Source organism: Rhyacophila brunnea, unplaced genomic scaffold (assembly GCF_057557595.1).
Source record: "Rhyacophila brunnea isolate RB1 unplaced genomic scaffold, BYU_Rbru_1.0 scaffold_24, whole genome shotgun sequence".
NCBI classification, from domain to species: domain Eukaryota; kingdom Metazoa; phylum Arthropoda; class Insecta; order Trichoptera; family Rhyacophilidae; genus Rhyacophila; species Rhyacophila brunnea.
The window spans coordinates 14671770-14697960 of NW_028232904.1; the positions used below are offsets into that span (position 1 = coordinate 14671770).

The 26191-nt window shown below is 35.9% G+C and overlaps 1 protein-coding gene across 1 annotated transcript; it reads right to left on the bottom strand.

Moving 5' to 3' along the window:
* Nucleotides 1-229: 229 nt before the first annotated feature.
* Karybeta3 (karyopherin beta 3) lies at nucleotides 230-26191 on the bottom strand. The gene is made up of 17 exons (XM_085951296.1): nucleotides 26020-26191; nucleotides 21179-21412; nucleotides 20166-20308; nucleotides 18340-18541; nucleotides 16759-16887; nucleotides 15895-16338; nucleotides 14986-15129; nucleotides 13723-13842; nucleotides 12956-13151; nucleotides 10625-10774; nucleotides 9915-10088; nucleotides 8286-8590; nucleotides 6865-7005; nucleotides 6147-6366; nucleotides 5160-5332; nucleotides 4388-4515; nucleotides 230-1987 (listed from the first exon to the last, which is right to left on the bottom strand). Exons 1-17 carry the CDS (start codon nucleotides 26098-26100, stop codon nucleotides 1678-1680), a joined length of 3294 nt encoding a protein of 1097 aa, XP_085807422.1. The 5' UTR covers nucleotides 26101-26191; the 3' UTR covers nucleotides 230-1677.

The following is a 26191-nucleotide window of genomic DNA, read 5'->3' on the forward strand; positions in this document are numbered from 1 at the left end:
TCCGATCACCTAGCGTTGGGACCGTTAAAGTAGCTAAGCCCAAGACTCACCCCTGAGTCTCATGTTCCTAAAAAGAGCATTTCCAACCATAGTTTACCAACGGTAGCCAATTTTTTAAATTATTTTAGTATGTTATAATATAAAATCACGATAACAAAAATTATTTAATTACAAGATACATACGGCAATATGAATAGGTAATTTATTTTTGCCGTAAATAAAACACAGGTCATTTTTTAATGCATAAAAAATTTAATGCGTTATTTGAAATAAATATTTTGACATAAACAAATTTATTAATGTTCCTGATAATATATAAAATGCATTAGACATTACAATATAAAGAAGCAATTCGACCATATCGTAAAGACGCGTTGAAGATGAGATGTACAGACATCAGTTACCAATATGCTAATAAAAACAGGACCATTTTGTTATATCATCAACCACATCAACTTAACAATAATAATTAATAATAATAGATTGTAAATATGGGATTAAAAATACAAACGTAATATTAATTTTGACCTAACGTAATATCAATCGATCGTCCAAAAAAACTTTCCAGTGAAGCATTGTATTTATCACTGCAACTTTCAAACGCCAAAATAGAAAACAAAGCCTCTATTTTATGGGCATAATTCTTTAACTTGCATTACTGCCGAGCACACGTATTTGGGCGCGAAGCAATACTATATGCAAGACTGCTGTCGGCGGTAGTTTATTATATTTATGTATTAAAGTGGTTAATTGTTACAATAAGTGAACTGTCTAAACTTTCAAAAAGTACAATGTTTAAACAGCCCCTCTCTTGGCTGTGTTAACTTTTAGAGCGATTAGACGGCTAACTTATTGTAACAATTATAATACCTCAATACATAAATATCACTTTAGCCGCCGATAGCCGCCTTGTGAATAGGACCCACTGAAAGTATAAGTATAATTATCATAATTATAATAATATAAGTGATAACTTGGAATATATTCCCAAAGATTATCCATATCGTATTATTTTTGATATAATATTTAACGGGGCCAGACAAAGTAAAGCTGAGAACATCATGCGTAGAATTACATGAAATCCTAGTTTATTGTTTCAATGTCAGTATTCAAACACTATCCAATCATCGATTAAAAAATCTTAGATTACAATAGTTCCTGGCTTCTGACGTTATTTAAACTGGTGTCAATCGAGAGCTATAATATCATATTATTACTAGCTAACGATTCAGCGTATTTTGTCTAGTCCCGATAACATCTAAGGGGGGGGTAGGGTATGACCGCAATGGAAACAAGTGCATGTCATTACTAACAAACTGACATTCAACATTTATAAAACAAATAATGTGTGTTTTATATTAAAATAAGTATTTGTAAAATGGTGTGAATGAGATTGTTTTCTTACTAAGGATATGGCTATGAAACATAAAAATTTCATATAAATAAGGGTCAGTGTTACTTAGAAAACTGAAACAAACTCATTTGAAAAAAAAAAAAAAATGGCACTTGTTACAATTGCGGTTTCGCCTCCTCATTAAAGTAAAGTTAATCAATAGACAATAGGCGGAAAGTGATGGCTCAATTTCAACATGATTTAAGGATTTTTGAAGAGTGGCTGGACCGGGGAAAGGGGATAAGGAAACAGAGGGGGTATAAAAAGATATTATGGATGCTGGATTAAGGCGTGGCACTGAGCGCCTCTTGCAGAGCTCTCTGTTGTGTGGGTGACATGGCTGCGAGACAGGCGGCGAAGAGTTGCGGGTTGGTCTGCATCTCTCTGGTGATGGCGAGGAGTCGCTGAGCGGCCACTGAGTCGGGGAGGAGGGAACCGGCGTCCAAGGCAGCCGCCGTGGCGACCAGGGCGTGCACCAGTCCTTCCCCGGACGCGCCGATTACCAACGGGTGCCTGGCTTCTACCAATTCTGCTAGGTAACCGTACACATGAGGGGCTTCATCACAGTCTTCAATCAACGGAAACCATGTCACCCTGGAAATGAATAAGATTTGACATCAAAGATATTGAAGAAACGCCTTTTACACTAAAGTGAATTATCTTTATCTTATTTGTAAGTTATTTTCAATTGCATGTTCAACATTTGTGCTGAGATTATTTACCAGGACCGAGACAAATTTCACAGGCCTACTAAGGTGTTAGTTAGCACACCGGAAACGGTGTGGTGATATCGTGAGGGTTTTTATGAAGAAATTTACCCAGGTTGCTCCACGCAATCTCTACACTTCACCGTGCCGCTTCCTGTGGGCTCTGTGGCCAAAAGAAGTTACCTGCAGAGTGAACTATCATTATTTAGTTGAACGATCGCGAAAAATCAGAAATACAAACAAGTAATCGAAGCAAATTGTCATTATTGTATTGACATCCATCATTTTAACCATACTAAAAACGTGGAATTGCCATCAAGCATTAGAATACGGAAGGCCTAGAGGCCCAATAATAGTAGTGTTATTCAGTAATAGAAGTGAAAGTCGCATATACCCTGGCTTTGAGAAAATGACATAAATATATTGTGTGCTCACAGGGAAAGGCCAGTGCCTTACGCACTGCATACATATCACTCCCTCTAGTATATTATAATAGTTCAATCATCAGATATCGGAGAATTCACTCCACTGGCACGGTGCATGCGACATGGAGAAAGAAATCGAATGGTCACATATAGGGAATCCAATCCCGAGTCAAATTTATGATCCCGGGATTACAATTTGACGATCCCGGGATTGGCATTTTTTCGATAGTTAATATAAAATTTTTATATATACAAAAAACATTGATAAAATCGGTCAAAAATAAATCTAGTGTAATTAAATTTATACTATTTAAGACATTTATGGGTAATATTGAGTTTGATCTTAGAAATACATAGGTTTAATAGAGTAAATAATATTGTAACATAAATAATAATGTAAGAGTTAAACAGTTTTATTTATTTATTTAAAGATAACAAATACAAGTTCAATTAAAAAAATCATTATTGTGTTGACACAATATAAAAAAAAATTAAAGATTTTAGTAATTAAAACATTATTCTGAATAATATGCCCAAAGTAATACCAAAGCATGAAGGGTTAGTTTTGTCTGATGTTGTTACAATGGCGTAATGCAGCAAAAAATGGTTATTTATTATCCGGTGATTCCCCCTGTGACCAGTGGGTCTCCAGAATAACATTTTCTGGTAGAAACGTCTAACCTAACTAAATGTTTCTTGATTTATTTATTATATTTCTCAAATTCATATCACGGATGTTACCAGAATCGTACTCGTATATATTATGTGGAATTTTTAATTTAGGTTAAACTAATTACAAATCTAAACGATTTTCATTTATAAAATTTCGTAGACTCAATATTGTGTTACATTATTATTATATTAGATTGCTGTTTCTGATAGTAAAGAGTTAATGAATGGGTTAAGATTAAAAATTGTAAAGTAAATCATGGTTTATGGCTTTTCTGTTTCATAAATCTAATTAGTCAGCCAAATATAAAACTGTCGTAAAACGTATGAGATCATGGTGGAATCACCTAGTTAAAAGTACGAAGCATTGTTTTTTTCAAATCTTTCTCATTTTTATTAATTTATGTGAAAAAATAAAATTAATTGGCAACATGGCTAATAAATCAAACTTCATTCATACCCAGTTTATTTCTAATGTAGTTATATGTTTTTAAAAGTATTTTTTCTGTTATATTTTCGTTTTTATTTTATTTTCCATAAATTGATAAAAAAAAACCTTTCATAGGTATCAAAATCAAGATCCCGGGATTGGATTCCCTAGTCACATACATCGAATTCTCTTACGAGTACGTAATGCCAATAAGAAATGTTAGCGGTGGTAACAAGATTACTGTAGCGATGGATTGAGCCACAGTAAGTAAATGTCCGCTTTATTGATTTCCCAATGTTTAGGAAGTGACAATGCTATAGAAGCGATTGCCGCTGACGAACATTGGCACTCAAGCACACAATATTAACATTTATTAAGTGTGGTAGAGTATCCTCCACGTAACTTTGCAATTGTACAGTGACAAGATTTGTATAATACGCACTGAGTATTAGTGTATTAGTAAATGCCAGGTGCCTGATTGGCTGATTTCATCAAATGATTGCAAGGTTACGAGGAGGGTAGTAACAAAGAGTTTGAGATCATAACTAGAGTGACAATATGAGCTGTTTCTATTTGGTGGCAAGTTAAATATTAATAGCCATAAAATATATTCTTGCTTACAGGTACCATTTATGATATACATCGTAATGTTTGTATGACATACTTACTGTTATTAACATTTTGTAATTGCTTATTTAAATAGTGATGATTCAGTGTATTTAGTGTTTTACAGAATGAATTAATAAAGGTACGATTGACTCACCAGTGACTGATGATGTCGTCCACATTGATGGCTGTGTTGTTATATTTCAATATTTTAGTAACTGCAGATATGGCGTTCTCTGTTGCACTAATTTTTTCCGGTTGTCTACTTGTGGGTTCATTTATTACCTGTAAACAAGATTATTCATTTGATTTTTTTTAAATTATTTTTTAAAACTACAAGCAAATAGTATCCAATCGACACTCAGTAACATATTGGCCAAAGAGTGTGATAAATTAGATGGATGATACTCCTGTGAGGATTCACACAAAATGAATATAACATGTAACCTAAAAAATTAAATACTCAGAGTGATCTTGTGACCTATTAATAAAACAATGAGGTATGTTGAATGTTTAGCTTGGTTATAACTTATCCATTCGGCCAGACTTATGAAAACATATGCCTCATTTACCTCTGGTTGAACCTACATACATAATATGCATCGCCAGGTAGAGATTTCCCCAAAATTTCTCAAAATATTGATCCAATCAAAATGTTTAGGAATCATTGAATTAGATTCTGCCAGTTCTCACAGATACACTTTTTCAAAGCGACTTGTAACTGAATATTTTTAGCGTATTCATCGAAAGCCTTCTTGATGAAACAATGCCACCCAATAATGCTTTCCCCAAGACTTTGTTTAATCTCTGCCGTCAATTTGACCTGACCTTCAACGATAATAAACAATTTTCATATATTTTGCGCTGATGCATGCAAAAATCTATTTATAGTCCAGTGGCTGTAGAAGAAATAATGTAGGGGGGCTCACTTCAATTAGCCTAGGGACGGCCTGGGCGCAGGCCTGTGCGAACTGGTTCCCACCAAACTGGGCCAGTACTCCACAGCCGTAGGCGGCCGCCTGCCGGACCTCCGGCGCAGCATTCAACACCGATCCCACCAGCGGTTCCAGGAAATATTGTTGGTATTTAACGCACTCTGGTCCTGGGAAAGTAACATTCAATACAATTATCTGAAGATAAAATTCACTCTATAATTAAAAATGCTGACCATTAGATTAATTGAGTTACAAGTGGCATATGTTTTACAAATAGTTTTTACATGACCACATACAGTGGAATTCCATTATCTGGATTATTCAAAAAACAAAACACAAGTTAGAAGTTAGAGAAAGATATCTAATTTGAATGTTAATCCCATTAAACATTAGAAACACAATATGTAGAATGTTATTTTGAGTGTGCACTTATTTTACCACATTTTTATTAGCTCGTATTCTTGTTCTTCTCTTTGATTTTTCTCGTGTCCAGTACACATTTTTTCTTGTTTGTCCATATTTGTATTGGACGATTGAAGATTTTAACCTAACTTCCAGACTAGCTAGACATTTGAAACTTTTAGAATATATCAGAACACAACGACAATGCATTCTTTTAATACTTTTAGCCATTTTTAAACAGAATTGAATTAATTTTCAGTTAATTCTGTTTTGTATGGAAAGTTATTATTGTTGGTTGCTAAGGGGTCCTAGCAACTAAATTAATATATACATGCGTTACTATGGAAATCAATATGAAATGTCAAAATGACATTTCAATATTCTATATTTATTCAGTATTTCTATCAAGTACAATAAAAAAATTTTGTATATTGTTAAGTTTATATGATTCAACAGAAAATTTAAAAACGTGGTATATAAAAAGTTATTTTTATCTTGTAATTGTTTATCTTTTATCTAATGCTACCTAGCTCCAAGACACACTCTTCACCGCCGAGTAATAGGTCGAGATGAAGTTACCTCCAAATTCAATGATGTCGTCGAAGATACAGAGACCCCACTGCAAGTCAGAGACGGGGCTGTCGGGGCGGAGCAGCGTGACAAAATGTCCCACGATGCTGTCCAGGTACGGGTAGAAGTTCACTTTGTAGGTCATCATGAGTGCGTGAACCACATCAGTAACCTTGGACAAGCAATACACGTCTTCGCTGTCTTCGTCCACCAACTGTTCTTCAACCACCTGAAGAAAAAACGTCAACATTGTCTTAACGATTGCTATATTATAAACGGTGCCTTCGTGGAAATACTGGACATTTTCCTAATTTTGATTGTTCCTTGGCAAACTAGAACAAAATAGAAGAAGTCGCCAGTTGCCACTTAAATTTCGTACATCATGCATTTGAATCATCAAAGACATGCATGCCATAATACATATTACCTACTTTGGTTCAATTACAATAGCTTACAGTAATGACATGAATTCCAAGCGCAGTTGGCATACATTGAACATGACGATGTTGAAGATTATGAAAATAGAGAACAAAACAAAATATTTCACTTCTATCGCATGTGCTCACCCATAGAAAGTTTTTTTTTTAAATTATGCTTATCCGCATCTTATTTTACTTTTGGAACTTTTATTTGATATTTGTCTCACATTACAGGCTTCAAGAATATAAGTGATAATTGTTGGAAAGAGACATGACCGAAAAATCAAGATACAGGTGAACCAGCATACCTCATCATAGTCTTCATCTTTCCTCTGTTCAGATCTCTGCACGGCCTTTGCGAAATGCTCTTCCATGAGCTTGTTGATGATTCGAAGTACCTCTCCCATGGCTTCATCAGTTAGGCAGCCAGCGCCCAATTTTTCTATGCACTGCAATAATTAACAATAAGTTTGATTAACTTGAATGTGTCTTATTTTACTTCTGGCGGAAACATAATCGGAATTAGGACAATTTTGTGTTGGGTAATCTTCTTCTAGTCTTGTCAGTGCAAGAGTTGCACACAAAGTCTTCCCAACCACGCCTTGGCCGTGTCGGAAATAAGAAATGTTGGCGGTGGTAACGAGATTACTGTAGCGATGGATTGAGCCACAGTAAGTAAATGTCCGCTTCATTGATTTTCCAATGTTTAGGAAGTGACAATACTATAGAAGCAATTGCCGCTGACGAACATTGGCACTCAAGCATATAATAATGCTTCAAATCTGGTTAAAAATATAAACAAAAAACTAACTCTAAGGACTGAACTATCTCTCGAAATTTATTCATTCTCATGTACATCATGTACAGTAGAACCTCGTTAATAAGAACACGGATAGTTTGAAATTCGCCGTAATTCGAAATTTTCCTGAAAAAAAAGTCCCTTGAACATTATTATAAAACCAAACCTTTAATTCGAATTTCGTAATTCGAAATTATTTCAGAGTCTTGGCATATAAAAATATTCAATAAATCGTAATAAAGTACACTATTTCATGAGCCAGTCATTGAAAATTGTGACAAGACTTTTCGTAAAACATCATAAATTACTTATTTTAAGGTAATTAAAAATAATCCTGACATTCTATGACCCATTAACACACACGGAACCGGACATCCATGATGGTAAACGATATTGATTAAAATCAAAAAAATATTTTTTTTTTATTTTAATTTTTTTCCCCATACATTACATAATTCGATTTTTTTTTTCGATTTTCGGTCCCGATGAATTTGTAACGAGGTTCTACTGTACATACATTTTAAGCCTGACAGTGGTGTTATTAGAATAATATTCGAATGTTATTGTTTAAGGTCACTGTATCCTGTGCATTTATTCAATTAAACCACTGGATATAGCAACTATTAATTTATGATTATTTATAACTTATAATATATTATGTAGTAATTTCAAACTATTGTATGTCAATTAAAGAATATTTAATAAAGTGAAGCAGAGCTACATTCTTCGAAAACATGCATAACTAGCTAGTGCAGATATAAAAATAAACACACCGGCGATATCTCCACATTCAGCCTGAATGGCATAGTGATATGGGCTGACTACTGAGTTCATGTTTCCATGAGTTTCATAATTAAGCAGAATCATTAACTTATAAACTTATAATGAAACTTATAATCAAATTACTCCGAGATGGCATTGAAAGAATACCTTAGCGAAGCTGTACAGCAGTTCGATGAGGACCTCTTGTTCGGGCTCGGAATCAATCGCCTTGAGAAGATCGGGGAAGATGTAAGCCCACATGCCCTGCAAGTAAGCGGCGCCCTTGATTTTGGCACACTCCAGCAAGTGCGGGAGGGATTCGGCCGCAGCCGTCCGCACTCCGTCGTGGAAGTAGAACTTGAGCAGTGGCACCATCAGCCGGACCACCTCCTCCGCATACTCCGCAAAGCCATCCTTCAACTCGCGCGCATAGCATACCAGCATATCACACGCTGACGCTTTGTCTTCCAGACCTGGACCAATTACGACCCATCATATTATTAAATGCCACAACACAGATGAGCCATTCATAAGGCCATATTCCATTGGCAGACGCACAGACCCAACCCGATCCAACGATCGACGCCAACCGTCGTCGCTAGCTATTTGCAATTACACGCAACGATTCAATCTCGTTGGTCCTTGATTTGATTGGTTAAAATAATACTAGTGTTGCTATTATTAAAAATATAGGTTGAGTGAAAACTAGATATTTCTTAGGTTGGTGGCTACACTGAACGCATTCCCGCGCAATTTTACGTCAACAAAACTGAGCTGTCAGCTGTCAAACCTAGCGAGCTTCAGATCTGTTAAAATTTATGCGGCCGTTTGACATTTATAGAAAGTTTGTATACTTATTGTTAATTTACATCATGAATAACTGGGCGAGCTTGAATCTCCAAACCAATTGAGTAATTCGAATATCGAAATCGAATAATCCAAAGACTAATTTATTGTAGCGAGTATGGCTATATTTCAACTGGCTCAGGCGGTCAGGACTCGCCGTAAACGAAAACACTGGGTCAAAAGTTGGCTAACTGAAGAACAGCGTGATCGTCATTAAATATGGCGAGTTTTTTTACGTTCCACACTATATCTTTGGCGTGTATTTATTCGACGAGGACTGTGTCCTCGGTGATACTCCATATATATTTTTTAAGTTTTCGCCATCTTGTAGTTGTTCAGTTGAAATCGACCGAATGAAATGAACGACCGTTTGCATGACTCAGGCGCATATTCGGCTATTTTCGTACGCTTTCGGCAATCTTCGCTTGATAATGAAAGGATCGCACGACAGATAATAGAAAATTTTCCACTTTCGACCCGATCGCTCACGATCCTTGAAAACCATAGAGAATAGAGTTTGACAGTCGTGGCAGACGATCGGGCCAGACGCAATCTGCCAATGGAATATGGGCAATAGTCAATGACAGAAATAACATTTCACTTGTATACGAGACCCTCATCTAGAATTGTAAAGAGGCACCCACCGTACATTCCGCGGAGTGCCCCTCACTTGCACGGCACCAGAATGAGAGACTATGAATCTTTTGAATAACATCACTTGCCTGTTTTATACAGCTTTATTCTTATATCTAGTAAAATCATTTCATTGGCTTATAAGCATAAATAATTGCAAGTGCATTGTAGGTTAGTTCACAAATTTGCCCAATGGCTTGTCTTTCACAATAAGCCAAACTATAAAAGTGATATATGGCAGACAAGTCATTCGATCTCTCCTTAACCATATCCTTGGAAACTTGATCGGAAATAAACCCATATTTTAAAATCAGTTACCGGCAGTCCGGATGCCAAAGTTCTGCTGTTCTCCAAGGTTGACGAACTGCCAGTCTAAATCCCCCTCGATGTTCTCCAGGTCCTCGTTGTCCAGCAGAGCCACCTCAGGCTTGATGGCCGCCATGCGCATCACAGGGCCCATCACCAGCGGAAGGTACTGCTCAAACTTCTTGCCTGGACACAATTTCACAACCGTTTATTTACAGAATATCTCATCACGTCTCAATCAGCCATAAGACATGTTCATCATTTAGTACTGTGTGCTGTGCTTCACCTTTCAATCATATTTGTAGGTTATTTTGAAATTTATGTTGAATGTGATTTGAGACTCCACAAGGAAAATTTTCAATCGACCAATAAGTACACAGGGCGCCATGAAAGAATATAATATCTTGTAGTCCCATGAATTTAATTAAGACCTATTACTTAATGGCTGATATATTATTTTATATGTACTCAACTGCAGCAATGACCTGAAAAAGACATGATACAATGCTAGACAGTCATAAAATAATCAAAAGACATTACAATAACTTTGTAGTCAAGATACTGACATATTTGAGCACATGGAGCTCGCAATGCTAATTGCTTGACAACAATAATCTTGCACGTTTTATACTCGCATCTTCCATTAGAAGGACGAATCAAATCAGACATGCGTAACGGATCCCTGATAATTTTTATAGGAAGAAAAAGAAAAAAAGGTCCACCTAATATTTTGCATATCCTCGACCAGGCGGAAATGAGGTACGAAGTCTGCGGATCGTCATCTGGTAAATCTCCGTCGCTGTGAGTTTTCAGAAGTAGATCCATCACTTCGGAAGCGTCGCTCATGAATTTCTCTTCGCCGACAGCCAATCCTGGAGAAGGAATACAATAAATGAGTCAGGAGCTATTTTCACCTCACCGCATATCTATTTATGCATGAAACAAGATTCAAACATGGGACTGGTTTGTATGAAACATTTTATTTCAAATATTAAATTAAATCCCGTGGAACAACGACCACAAACACCTGAGTTCGTGAGCAGACACAGTCGCCTTCGGCGATGAGACGCTTTTCGTGGCTGGGACACGTGTTCCGGATGCCGCCCAAAGAGTGTGACACCTCGTACTCTTGTGGAATAACCTCAAGGGCTCCATCGCCGGCCCTCCCTCACCCTGCAACGGTGTTACAAAAGCGACCTACGTGCTGCAGGTCTGACATGGCGGGAGGCGCAAGAGTTTGCGATGGACCGAGGGAAGTGGCATGACCTTATGCTTGCCCTATGCCCCAATGTTGGGGCGTGACAAAGGTGGAAGAAGAAGGACATTATACATGGCATAAAACGTTGCTCCATCTACAAATGCAAAAAGTTATCCAATTGTACTCCATACAGGTAAGATTGGATCCGAGCCTCATTTCAATACGTATTATCCAAGAATTCTAAAGCTCACCGTTATGAAATAGGCACAAATTGATAAACCGATTGATCGATCAGCGGACATCCGTTATAAATAGTCTTAATACAAAATATTCACCTATAATAAAGTGACATTTGAGACTCCATGTCGATGTACTCTTTCACACTCCAATCTCGCACTGAACTGCAGTGATAGTACAATAATATTTCGCAAATGCTCGATATATTCAACAACCATTCTATTGGCACAAACTTTCAATGTGCTAACCTGAACAATCATCAAGATTGCGCAATAAACATACACCTCGCTTTATTGTAGGTGGTTATTTTATATTGGTCTCGGTAGTCCACTTATGTGTACGACAGAGTTGTGTAATTATATTTCTTTGCACATTTCATCGCCAAATCATCCCATTCCAATACAATAACAACCTGATTTCAAAAAGCTTCACTTTATATTTTCGTTACAGGAGTAAAAGAGTAAAACATATTGGCTAAGTTCCACAATATATTGATTTTATATTTAGACTACTACTATAAGAATAACCATTTGTTTGATTTATTTCTTCATACACTAATATTTGTTTAGGAACAAAAATAAACTTGCGTATTTTAGATGGTGAGTAGGACATTGGGCATTTTTTTCACTCGCATAACATAAACATTTATTAAGTTCTCAACATTGTGTACATCTGGCTATAATGAAAGCATTCTTTTTAAATGTGGTAATTTTATTGGATTGTAGCTTCAAAGTTCCGTGTGTGTTAATGGATCAGAAAATGTCAGGATTATTTTTATTACCTTCTTAAAATAAGTAATTTATAATGTTTTACGAAAAGTCTGTCACAATTTTCAATCTCACGATAATGTCATTTTATTATAATAAGTGTACAAATCAATGACAAAAAATAAAAATTGTGAATTTCGCAAGTTTTTGTAAAAATTGGGAATTTGGCGAAGAGTCGCATGCCAACACCAAAAAAGCCACATGCGGCTCGCGGTTTGGAAGCCTTCATCCAGCAGTGGATCAACCTCGGCTGATGATGAATTGGATTGTCATAAATAATAAATGTATTGTATCATTGATCAAATATTTTTTTTTCTGCAAATTGAAAACTATAATCTTATATCATGGCTGCAGGCCCCTTTGCTATTTCACATACATATCTGTAACCTGACCATAACTTTTGTCCTACAGCACAATGAAATCACAACCATGGCATGCTGGTTCATTACATTACAATAATCAATGTTATTGCAATGTAGGTATGCTTTACACAATAACATTTTAACAGCGATCAATGCAGAATAGGACAACAATGCTGAAGGACATGAACAGAGATTTTTAATAATCACCCTTATCTCAATCTAAGCAGAGTTAATTTTTCAACCGATCATAATAATGTAGTAATTTAATGGTATTTAATACATATTATAGAAACTGGCCACATTAGCTGGACGATGAGCTATTTCGTAAATATTCTTGTTCTGAGGTGTGAATGATTTTCCTGAAGTATCAATTCATCACAAAATTCATGAATTTTACACAGTAAGAAAAGTAATTCCTACATTGAAGAAATCACGGGCAGCAGGGATTCTGGTTATCACATGCAATGAAAGTACTATAATATGTATTACCTATCAAGCTGACGCATTCGATAGTTTTTCCTCGGAGCATCTTCAACTCCTCTGTGTTTGCGTTCTGGATGATGTACTTGAGGCAGGGCATCAGTCTATCGTAGTACACGATGAAGTCGCTGCCTGCTGTGTCAGCCACTGATGCGATGGTGGTCACCACCTGCTCCAGCACCAGTTTAGTTCCGCTTTCAACCAACTGGAACACACAATGCAATGAGCTGATGTCAGATTTTACGTATAGAAATGATGCTCAAGAATGATCGTTGAAGAAAAAAAATGATAAGATTGATCGTAGAGTTTTCAGGGTGGCCAGTGATTATTCCATTGAAGCCAATAATCCCAGTGCGATACATTCCACGCGCAGTGGGCAGATTGAAATCAAGGTGTAAGTAGACTGAAAATCATTGATGCTGATTCAGAAGTCAAGGATGTGAATAGCCTTCTTCTCGTCATCCTAGCTCTAGTATATAAGTAGGAATGGTGTAACATACTCATATGATTAAAATTTTTGGTGTTTGAAATGTCAAAAATGAAAAGGATTATTCTAAATGTTAGTGCCAAATAGAACCATCCGTTGCCAAAATATTGACAGGACGGTAACAGGGCACTGTTTCATTTTCCAATGTTTTGGAAGTGACGGAAGCATTGAAAGGCATAATCCGCCACTAACGAACATTGGCCACGCAACTACGCCACAATCACGAATGCGAGTAATGATTAATTCTGTAGTGGTTGCAGTATAATTTATATTTTGAATGGTGAATTACCTCTTTAAATTTGGCAGTCAATATGGATTCTAGTTTGTTCATGATGTCATTGAGATACTGCGTCAGTATGTTTTTGGGACAGTCTTCGCTGAAGTTGACCAAGGCGGCCGCTGCGTGAGCCTGAAAACAACATTATGGAAGTTACTAAATGATGATGGGTCTAGGACGAATCGGCGCTGGGACAAACGGGTGCTACGCAATCGAATGAAATTCGAGAATAGACGTTCGTGAATTATAGGTACTTGTAAAATATATATTTAATACTTGAGAATTTAAATATGTACACGTAAATAATGATTTAATTGTGCATATGTTTAAGTTCCAACGAGAAGACTTTTTTTTAATAATGCCTCAGGCATGATTCTTAATCCGCAATAAAAATCATTATGTTAAGAGCAAAATCAATTATAACTACCAATAGATAGTAACTTATTATTATTAGAATTAAACTTCCTTGTCTATTTTCTGTATCAAATTGTAACAGACGTTTTATTTATTTCATTAATGAATGTTATTTCAAGGGGCAGTGTAACGTCCAGTTGTCCCAGTGCCATGATCATGGTGTTACAACCGAAATAGCCATTGACTTACCTGTAGAATTTAGTATCAATTATTTATGTAAGTTGTTTTAATTTGCCACATATTTTTCAATAGATTCACTCATAGTACCCATGCAATCCTCTATCAGAGATCAGTCACCATCGGGACCTGCTGCTTCATTCGGTAAAGCTACACTCGTACATGGTTGTCACCTTAGTGTCGAAAAGTGCAGTTTTTCAAATTGGCTATTGTAAATTCTTGCAAAATCCTGGTAAAGGATCACAGCCTTTAGGACTCACTGCACAACCGTGATTACAACAATAATATTGCTGGCAAGATACTGACATGTACAAGTATTGACTTGCAATGCTAATTGCTTGACAAATTTAATATAGCACTAGCGTGGCATGATCAAACATAGGACAGTTCCATCATATGAATACACGCAAATGCGATACCCTACAATAAATACCCTCTTAGGCAGACATCCCAATAAAATTGCATTGCCAACCAAGTACATAGATGCCATTTAATCTAGTCAAAATTGTTTTTATTTGATATTTCAAACTCTTGTATAAAAGACATGTCATTACACCCACTGTTAGACGAAGATTCATTTGTGTCTTATGAATGTACAAAGTTGTCGCTTGTTGCAGTCATGCAGTTTATGTCAGTAATCCACCTTAGGAAATCTATTTTGAGTACTCAGAGGAAGGTATTAACCTGAACTCTAGGATTTTCGCTGTCGTCCAGCACCATGAGGAGACCGGGGACGACTTTGTCGTGGAATTTCTTCTCGAAGATGGGTTCAAAGTCTGTGGACATCTGCCCGATGGCATTGCAGGCTGCATGTCTCACTCTGGGGTGCTGAAACAGCCATTTTATATTGTCAGACAAATTATACAGAATTGTTAATTAAATCAGAGCGTTAGAGCGGACCCTTTTTGAGTTGCTCCTCTCCGGGACCTAATACTTGCTCAGGCTCCGCTCCGAGTAAAAAGTTATGTAGTTATTATGTATATAAATGTTATAAAAATGAGTAGTAGTTTTACAATAATTGTCAGGTTTCAATATTAATTCTATTAAACAAAATTTCTGAACGCAAATAGTCTCTCGTTATTTATCACTCGGCAGTGTTACCATATTTCAAATAATTCCAGTGTTGCTAAGTGTACCATTTTACCATATTCGTTGGATTTTAGGAGGAAAATTTAATAATAAAAAAAATCATCCGGCGCAGTCGAGCACTACAAATTTTCGGTGCTTCGGGTAAAATCCCATTGCTCCAGTGCTCCGTTCCAACGCTCTGATTTAAATAGGTACATGTAAAATTTAATATAACATTCGCTTTATTGAACACATATTTATTGAAACATACTCAGTAGTGTCAATATTGTATCGAAAAAAAAACACTATTGATAATTATTTAATAAGAGTAAACAAACAGTTGTTTCTGATTTTAAGTGACTGCTTACCTAAATAATGACAGCTCCAAGGCTATCTTTAATTATATCAGACTCTATGAGGATCCATGCCCCAAGTCCAAATATGCATGTTGGTTGAAGATAAAACTATGATACCGTATACTGTGCAATGTAGGCACGACGGCACCTCACTATGAATATTCATTACCTTGTCTGTGAGGAATCCAATGACACCAATGACGATGCTGTCGAGCAGCACTTCCATGTGCTTGTGGCACCCTTCTCCAGCGGAGGAGACAGCCATAAGGGCAGCGTGGCGTCTGCGCCAGTCGGGATCGGACAGCATGGCGGGCACTGAGGCCATTATGAGTGGCAGCATGGTCTTTCCACCCAGCGCACAGCACAGCCGGTCGAGCGCTGACTCCGCTGCCACATTGTTGCTCTCGTTGTCTTCGTCGTCAATGTCGTCTCGTGTGGCCCAGTCGTCTTCGTCATCGAGATCGGCCATTGTGGCTAACACGAGGGGCACGAGGGCGTTGATGTGATCCATGGCGTGCTTGCGGACCATGGGTGCGGCAGATTCGCACATTGTCACCATTACCTCCAGGCACAACTGCCGTGTCGAGTCTTCGCAGTCTGTATCTGAGAATACCTGGAATATGTAATTACATAATGATAATTGTAGTGATTGAAGGGTTGGGGGTGTACTGTGTGATACTGACAGGGCTTTGAACTGTTATTTTTTTTTCATTTTGGTTTTGTTTCGGTTCAAGTAAAAATATATATATATCAGTTTGATTTCGGTTTTCGATTCGAAGCCCTGCTTTGTAGAACTATGCATGACATTATGAGGTCTTTTCTAATCTTAGAAATTAACATTTAATGACCACATAAAATAAATTAATGCCATAAAAGAGTATTGCCGTAAACACCATCATGTCAAAATTGAAAATAAAGAAATATTTTAATAAAATATTAATTCGGTGTGGTGTTTAAAGATAATACTTGTATATTTACCGAAGTAGCAAGGAGTTCAAGAAAAACTGAACGACTGCAGTAGTGTAATAATTACCTTCATGCACAAGGCGAATATGGGCTGAATCTGTGACCTCAGGAATTTGGGAGTGGACTCTGCCAAATCGATGAGTACCTTTAGAAGGGCATCATTGTCGTCGGCTTGATCCAAACTCTCTACAACAACCTACAAATTACAATCCAATGTTATTCAAAAGTGACTTCAAAACTTCAAATACAATAAATATTTCAGATCATTAAGATATCATTTGGGAGACTATATTTAGCTAATTTCGCACGTTTTACACATTCAAACGTTTTGGCGCTAAGTTCATTAATGACCAGAGTAACATTGATCGATGTACGATTTTAGTGGAATAATTTGTAAGTGAATAAAAAAACAAATAGTTATTAATAGTCAAATACTAATAAGATTATTATTTTACTTTTTCAATATTTCGATGCAAACCTATGATACTTTAATTAAGATGGCTTTTAAAAAACCTGTTCACATTCAATAACCAAATAAAAATATGAAACAGTATAAACAGTAGCGGAACAATTAAACCTTGAAGATGCACAGGATGCCATTTTTTCTAGTGCGCATGGTTCTAATGCAAAAGTGACTATTTCCAAAAATGAGTTAAATATGCACAATTCACAAGGCATGTGCAAAAGACATATTTTCGATATATTAGGGTTTGAAGTCTTCGTTTTGTTAGAAATCGTTTCTAAAAAAAATCCCATAATATATGGTTTATATCTACATAATATTGCATGTTCTCAGTTACTTAGTTCACGACTTTTGCAGTTGTTTTGAATTTAATCTCGAAAATTGAAAAATTTGCAGATGCCTTGGTTTTACACTCACAGTGCGAATTATACATTGATATGCCAGGAATCGATCGGCATATTTGTATTCCCACCAAATCGCGATATTTTCATATGATTTTGCTCTTTGAAAATTACGATTTTTTTCAAAACAAACTATTTCCAGTATAAACATTATTCTGTTTTTTTCTAAAACTGACTAGGTATTTGTGTTTGTAGCCAAAACTGACTATTTTCCATTAAACTACAACACTAAGAGCGTGCGATGTATTTCATAGTGCACTAATTCCTTACACAAAAGATTTTCTTTAAAATTGACTAGGACTAAACTGACATAGGAAACAGTCAGTTTTGGAAAAATACAAAATTGGTTTTTTTTAAATTACTGTTAATAACGTAACTGGTCTAATTTTTTTAGAGAATATAAAAACTTACTCTACCTATCACAATGTATTTAAATTGTACATGTATTTTGCTTCTAAATGTCTCACAGAAAAGTGCAGAAATGGAAATAGGCACTTTTGCAATATAAACCTACTTTTATTACAGTTACTATTCCTGACCACCCAACACAAACATCAAGTCTAGCATTGTTTTTATGCTTGGCACCGCTCAGAATATATCCAATTTTCTGTCAAAATCATCAAAGCTTGTGGTGGAAATATAAAAAAAAAATCCTCATTCATTAGATGATTGCTATGCAAAATATTGTCTTGAAAACCTGTAATTTGTGCGTTAAAATAACGATTCCACCAAAGTACAATAAGAGTAATTTAAATATCATAGTGTATTAAACGATGATATTGACCTGCATGAAGCGCGGCAAGACGTCTTCAAAATGCTTTTGAATGTTAGGCTCCTTGTCATGTGTGGCTATGAAGGCTCCCACCGCCTTGACAGCCTGGAAACGCACGATAAAGTCCACCTCGGGCATGAGAGACGCGCTCAGCATCTGCTTGATGACATCCAAATATTGGTTTTGCATGTTGCCAAAGATTCCAGGAACACAGCTGGAATATTGCAAAATTATTTCATCAATTTCAAATATGAATCCATCAATCAGTTCACCGTGGCACGATAGATTTGTTTTAGCCAAAGACTTGCTTGATGACATCCAAATATTGGTTTTGCATGTTGCCAAAGATTCCAGGAACACAGCTGGAATATTGCAAAATTATTTCATCAATTTCAAATATGAATCCATCAATCAGTTCACCGTGGCACGATAGATTTGTTTTAGCCAAAGACTTGCTTGATGACATCCAAATATTGGTTTTGCATGTTGCCAAAGATTCCAGGAACACAGCTGGAATATTGCAAAATTATTTCATCAATTTCAAATATGAATCCATCAATCAGTTCACCGTGGCACGATAGATTTGTTTTAGCCAAAGACTAATGCTATAATAATTAACTGTCATTTAACATTGTAGATTCGTTTGTAGCAAACGTGGAATGTGTGCTGATATTCATTTGCCTTTGCCAGGGCTGGTCTGATTTAAGCGCTGAACGTCTTGCACCCGGTTTACAACAGCTGTAAGTACAGTTTTATACAGTCAAACTCGGTTATTACGATCAGACATAGCGAGATCTTGGATGTAATGAGGAAACATACGTTGACATTTTAATTTACGATTTTTTCCATACATTTATTCACTTTTATAACGAGCTACTTATCGGATATACCGAGCAAAAATTTTAAAACTGATAATGTGACGACCGTTTAAAAACATTTTCGACCCTAAGCAATAAAATTCGGCTGTAGACCGATGCCGCTGGGATCGGATTAAGCTTATGACACTAGTTAAGTGTTAAAGTACCTAATTGGTGTTTTCACTGACAACTTGAAAAAGTATCCACGCATATGGTTGAAATTTCATGTAAAAAATCCAAACTGAAGTCAGTAGGTACCTACCAGCGTTCATTACAATAAGGAACATCTTTTATAGTTTATGAATGCCATGCTTGTCTCAAGGATTTTTACAATGGTTTTCAGATTTTTTATGTTCTACTTCTATTTTTGTTTGAATTATGACTTTTTTGTTATGTGATTTCATTTAAAAATACCTATTCTCTGATATAACGAGTAATGCTTATAACAAGCAAATTCAGTTGGTCCCATCTTTCTCGTAATAACCAAGTTCGACTGTACAATGAAATCAAACCCTCCATGCCATTTATTGCAGTCCATTGACAAAAATAAAATACATTAAAAAAAACAGAACACTGGTCATCCGTGACTAGATGTTTTATCCAAATCTGTCAATTCAGTGGTTTTCAAACTTCTTTATTTCAGAGCCCGTTTATAAAAATTTAATCACAGCTCCCAACCAAAACAATAAAATATGTACGGACGCCTGAATCACGGTGTGATGTACATTCGTCAGGAAGTCAATTAAAATTTGATTTTAACCCCAGTGTGCAATGTGTGACAAGAGCAGTATGAAAGAAAATAGCCACCGAATCACAGATCCACCTAGAGTCGGTGAATTGTTTCGGAATTAGTAAAACTTTCAAATATTGTGGAACGCAGAAGTGCACACTTTGAAAATGTCATTTAGATTTATAAGCTGATTGTACTTTAAGGAATCAGAATAGCTATCAGTTTAGTTTAGAAGAAAGAAAGTGTCTTACGTGAACATCCTGAGGGCTGCCTCTCTAAGGTGAGGGTCCGCTGTGCTCGCGCACTGGAACAAGAACTGAAGGAACTCCGGCCATTGGTTGTTGCCGTCATCGTCCATCAGATTTCTGGCCAACTCTGCGACCACATCACATACCTGACAAAGAACAAATAGACTTTCAAGAAATGACAATGAAGCCCTAAGAGTCTGAATGGATTGAAATGCCTCGTTAGGACCTTAATGTCCAAATTAGACGAGCACGACTCTGCCTATCGTCAAGAGCAATAGTCAACATTGCCCTTAGAGATACCTATTCGATTGAATCCACTCTTGTTTTAATTGGTTCATAACATAACGTTGTGTTGCTAGTGTTAACAATTATTTAAATTTTAAATAATTATCTATTGGTCAGCTTGACGACTACAAAATCACTGAAAACTATTGGAGATTGTATTCACTAGACAGGGGTCGGCAATCTTGTTGCCACGGAGGGTGCAATACAAATTTTGAACATAGCCAGGGCCGCATAATATATAGGTACATAAATATGAGAGTATCCATAATCTTTATATATGATGTATAAATAGTTTTCTCTTCCCAAATTCTCAATAACATGTTTAATATTTGGGAAATGTGATATGTAATTCAAGTAAAATGTTTACGAGCACATCATATCAATGTGCACAAATATAATATACCGATCTACCTATAATGTTCAATCCTAAGCGGAGAATATGGACTTCACCAGAGTGAAGGTTATATTAATAAAATGTAATAAGAAATGGATGTTAGCCACTTTGCTCAACCTATTATGTCCATGTACATACTCATGGTCTAATTACACGTTGAAAAACAACATATGAATTCACCAGACCTGAGATTTGACTCATGAGTCTTCTTTTTTGATCACGGGTTTATGAACACAACATGGAGCCTACAAAGCTTCAGTAATACACCCGAGTAAATTTAATTGAAGAATATTGCTAAAGACGAAACTGTGAAATTATAATATGTCGATTTAGTAACCTTTCGCCTGATGCTCTGCGTCTGCTCCACCTGGAGGGTCCTGAGCACCTGTTCTTTGAAGTGTGTCTGCTCTTCGGCATTCAGCTTGGGGTAGAAGTCCTGGAAGTCAGTGGAAAGCACCCTCCGTAGGAGGACGGCCGCCATCTGCCGCATGTCCTCGCCCACTGACGCATCGTGCAACACCGCTAGCAAGTGCGAAACCTTTGACTCCATCTGCATCTTCGAGTACACTTCCTGAAAGGAAAAAAAAAACACGTTAAATTGCTGAGCTGTTTGCCAACAGTGGGCACATTACGGCACATTTTGATTTCTTAAATAACGTCATAAAATAAGCCGTATTCTATATTTTGTGGCACTCCTGCAGACACGGTTGCTTTGCTGGGTTGTATATCGACATTACGTAAAATCAAAATAATGAGTCAAATGAAAATGCCAGATGCAAAAATCTTAATTAGCAAGGCAATGCTGCTTACTGCCATAAAAAAATTGATTTCATGTTTGTTACGATATGTGAAAGTATGCAAACAGCACAATATAATTGAAAAATTATAAATAGTTAGTACAAATTAATCTTTGCTTTACCAATGTTAACTGAATCAATTGATTGACCCATTGTGAATAAGAGTATAAACTAGACTCATTTTCAATTATTTTTCAGTAGAGCCAAAAAACCATTGTTTTTGCCCGATTACTAAACGTTTAAATCTGTGCTTTGATTACAAAGCCATCGAGGCAAATAAAAGTTGGTCGTAATTCTTGCTAATAGTTGGTGGCTTAATATTAATACACATTAACTAAATTAATGCAAAGATATGCTTTAAAAAAGGCTTTGATTTCACATATGGCTCTTTGTCAGGTCCAAATTTTAGAATATAGAAAAAGAGTAATTTAAAAAGAGTTATTTATAGTTACGTCCAAACTGACAAACCAAATTACAAAAGAAAAATGATTACTAAAATAATATAATAAAACAAAGATAAAATTATCTTTATTAATTAATGAAGAAAAGTTTATAAATCGAGACATAAAATCCAGTGAGGACTTATTAATTTTTATTCAGAGGCAGTCTGCGGTAGTAATCCTTGTAATCTTTAAGTCTAATAACTGCAGTATTTCCTGAGCAATATCTGATCAGCTGATCTGCATATTTTGCCTTAGAAATTTTGTTTTCACTCTTAAAAACTAACAATCAAACACTCTTTTAAAAAAAATCATAAGAGCTGTGGCAATTTCTGAAGAGCCATTTTATATATTATATAAATATATTACATATTGGATTACTAAGGCCTATACTTATGTGTAATAGAGGCCAGAATAAATAAAATAATTACAAGATAAAAAGAACTTTTTATAGATATACCTACCTATTATGTTTTTAAATTTTCTGTTGAATCATATAAACTTGACAATTCTATGTATTAATAAATACTCTTTTTTGTACTTGATATAAATACTGAATAAATATAGAATACTGATATGTCATTTTGACATTTCATATTGATTTCCATAGTAACACATGTACCCTTAGCAACCAACAATAATAACTTTCCATACAAAACAGAATTAACTAATAATGAATTCAATTCTGCTTAAAAATGGCTAAAAGTATTAAAAGAATGCATTGTAATCGTGTTCTGATATATTCTAAAAGTTTCAAATGTCTAGCTAGTCGGGAAGTCAGTTAAAAATCTTCAATCATCCAATACAAATCTTGGACAAATAAGAAAACATTTCTACTGGACAAACAAGAATACGAGCTAATAAAAACATGGTAAAATATCACAATGTCATTAGATTGGATATTTAGATCTATTTGCTGAGACTGTATTGTTTTTTAAACTAATGGTGGCCACATGTCATCTTCTGCTTGCATTCTGGTGCTTCTGTCATCATCTATTAATTTTGTAAATTTTTTCAAATCTTATTTTTCGCATCGTTGTCAATATGTCGAGTACGCTGGGTGTGCATCTGAAGTCTTTCAAACTCTTTCAGGTGTTCCCCAAGGATCAAATCTTGGACCAATTATGTTCCTCATATTTGTCAATGATATAGTTAAAGCCATGGATGGAGTAGAATTTTTACTTTTTGCGGATGATTTGAAATTATATGCACCGATTCGCAATGAGTTGGACTGTTGCATGTTACAGAGAAATCTCTGTTCAATTGAAAGTTGGTCAAAAAAGAATAAATTAGAATTTAATACTGACAAATGCTTTTGTATTACTTTTTCTAGGTCAAGAACTCCGATTAAATATAATTATATTATGTCAAAAAATTCTTTAAAACGTCAATCTGAGGCGAAAGATCTTGGGATAATTTTTGATTCTTCATTATCCTTTCACTCGCATATAACTTCCATGGCTCTACTTGCGAGTAAGCTTCTAGGATTCATCATGCGACAATCCAAACCATTCAAGAGTCCTAATGTATTACGTACACTCTACGTCTCATTAGTGCGTAGCATTCTTGAATATGGGTCGATTATCTGGAGTCCTTATGAGGTTTCCTATAAGCTTATTTTAGAACGCGTCCAGAAGAAATTTCTTCGATGTCTTTATTTTAAAACATTTAACTATTTTCCTTTCGATAATTCGTCAGATGATTATTTTCCGACTGCCTTTCTACAAGGCATGCTTACTTTTCACTCTCTTGAATCTCGTCGGTCTCTTCTGCTGTTGAAACACTTTTGCCTGTTATCGCGAGGGATGGTTTCCAATCCTGGTGTCCTAATGAATTTGAATTTCCATGCGCCTGTCAATTACCTACGTGGTCGCAGTCATGATTTATTCTGGATTGGAACTGTTTCCTCGTGTCAAGCCTATCAGGCACCATTAGCGAGGGGTGCAAGACTAGTAAATGCGCTCCCTAAAGACATAGACATTTTCAATGATGTACTTTGCATTTTATTTTTGAAACTGTATTTTTCTGTATAAAATTGTATTTTTTTCGTTCTCAAAAATTATATTTTTCTGTATTAAATTGTACTTAAGTATGTTTTAATTTTTTTTTTTTGTTATTATTATTGTTATTATATATATATTTCTTTTTCTATATTCTCTTCTCTCTTGTGAGGGTAATGTTTGACTTATAATGTCCACAATGTTTTGTATTCTTAAATAAATAAATAAACCAAATCGAAAGGTTTATGTTATTTGTTGGTGATGTAATTTTAAATTGTCTTCATTCAAATTTATTTATTTTACATAATATATAATGAACATATAAATTATTAAAAATTATAAATTTTGAAAGCGTTCATAAAATGTGACATAAATTAAGTACCCACGCACGTTCTTGCTCGATAGTTTTACGCTCATTCAAACATGTCTCAACGTGTGTACCATCTCGCTCTATGCTTTTTTGTTCGATATTGAGCAAACGGCTTGAGGCGAAAAAGATTCAAGGGCCGTAATTCTTGCTCGATGTAAAGACAGAAATTCACTCGAGCATGTCTCAACATGTAGCGCTTTGACTGAGCGTCTTGAGCCTAGCACCCACGCACGTTCTTGCTCGATTGAGCATGTTGACTTGGAAGTATGCTCGTCGTTGCGTCCACACAGTCGAGCAACTCAACACAAGACGCTGTGAGGCCACCGTCGCACCGCCACGACTTCGACCACGAGTGAGAGCGAGGCCACACTAGCCTTGCCAGTGCGTCCTCCCCTCACTTAAATTACAATCGCGCAAGAATTACAGACCTTCGAGCCAGATGGTACACACGCTGAGACATGTTGGAATCAGCGTAAAACCATCGAGCAAGAACGTGCGTGTGTACTTACTCGAGTGTGTGGACACAACGACGAGCATGCAAGTCAACATGTTCGATCGAGCAAGAATGTAGGTGTATAGCTAGCTTACAGACAACATAAGCCGGGAGGTAAGGAGCAGGGGGTCGGAAGAGACATGGTTGCATTTTTTCCTATTTGAAAATATGACTAGAGTCCATCTGTTTCATAATAATATATTGTATGTTTCTACATTGAAGTGTGAATTTTGGTATGATTATCCAAGTTTTTATTTACAATATGGAGTAGGTATGGTAATTAGAAGGCACAATTATTGATGTTCAATAATTATATTTATTTATTAATAAAAATAAGAAATTCATCCATGTTATTTAGGTATAGGTATAGTGACTCATGATAAGCGAGAATGTACAGCATGGCATTAGTGTCTATTTAATTTTAAGATGACAATGCATGACGAATTAATCAAATTATTTCGTTTTTCCTGCGAAAGGTTGCCCTTGACTGACCCGGGTTTTAAATTGGTCAGATAATAAATTAATATAAGTAGGTACTGTAATCTAGTAGTCTAAAAATACATTTTATAATATTAAAGCTGTCGTTAGGAACGTCCGTTGCCATATGACATTTCAATTCAAATTTCGACGTTCGTAGATCGAATAACTTGTAATAAACTATTAAAGTATTCCTAAAAATCTCATTTTGGTAACCATATTAATGTGAATTGATGGTATTACAATGTACAATAAGGAAATGTAATAGGTTATTATCGAGCATGCTTGAGAAAAACGCGGTAATCGGCGCGTCACACGTATGTGTGACAAATGAACACCGAATAAAATAGATTTTTTTATTGCATGAAAATTCACAATTTTGTTTGTGAATAATTCTTTCGGTGAGTAGTTTCATTAATTCAACCTCAATTATCAATGACAGACAGGTATCGCAGTGTGAGTCATCGCGTTAATTAAAATTTGAGCCAACATCCTATGCTTGTAAAGCACGTTGTCGCGAAAGATTTTTTGGACTCGGCATCTCAAATCATTCAAATTGAACAGGCGCTGTCGGAATAAAATGAAGAGGATTATTACATACCTCGGCTTGGCTTCTGCTGTCATTGTCGATGGCGAGTAGTGTACTTAAAATCTGATAAAATTGAGCCCGATCTCCGGCCATGATGAACAAATTGAAAAGATAACACAAGAAACACGCGCTGAGACCGAAGGCGCAATTTTACTGCTACTGCTCTGCTATTACAAATTACAAT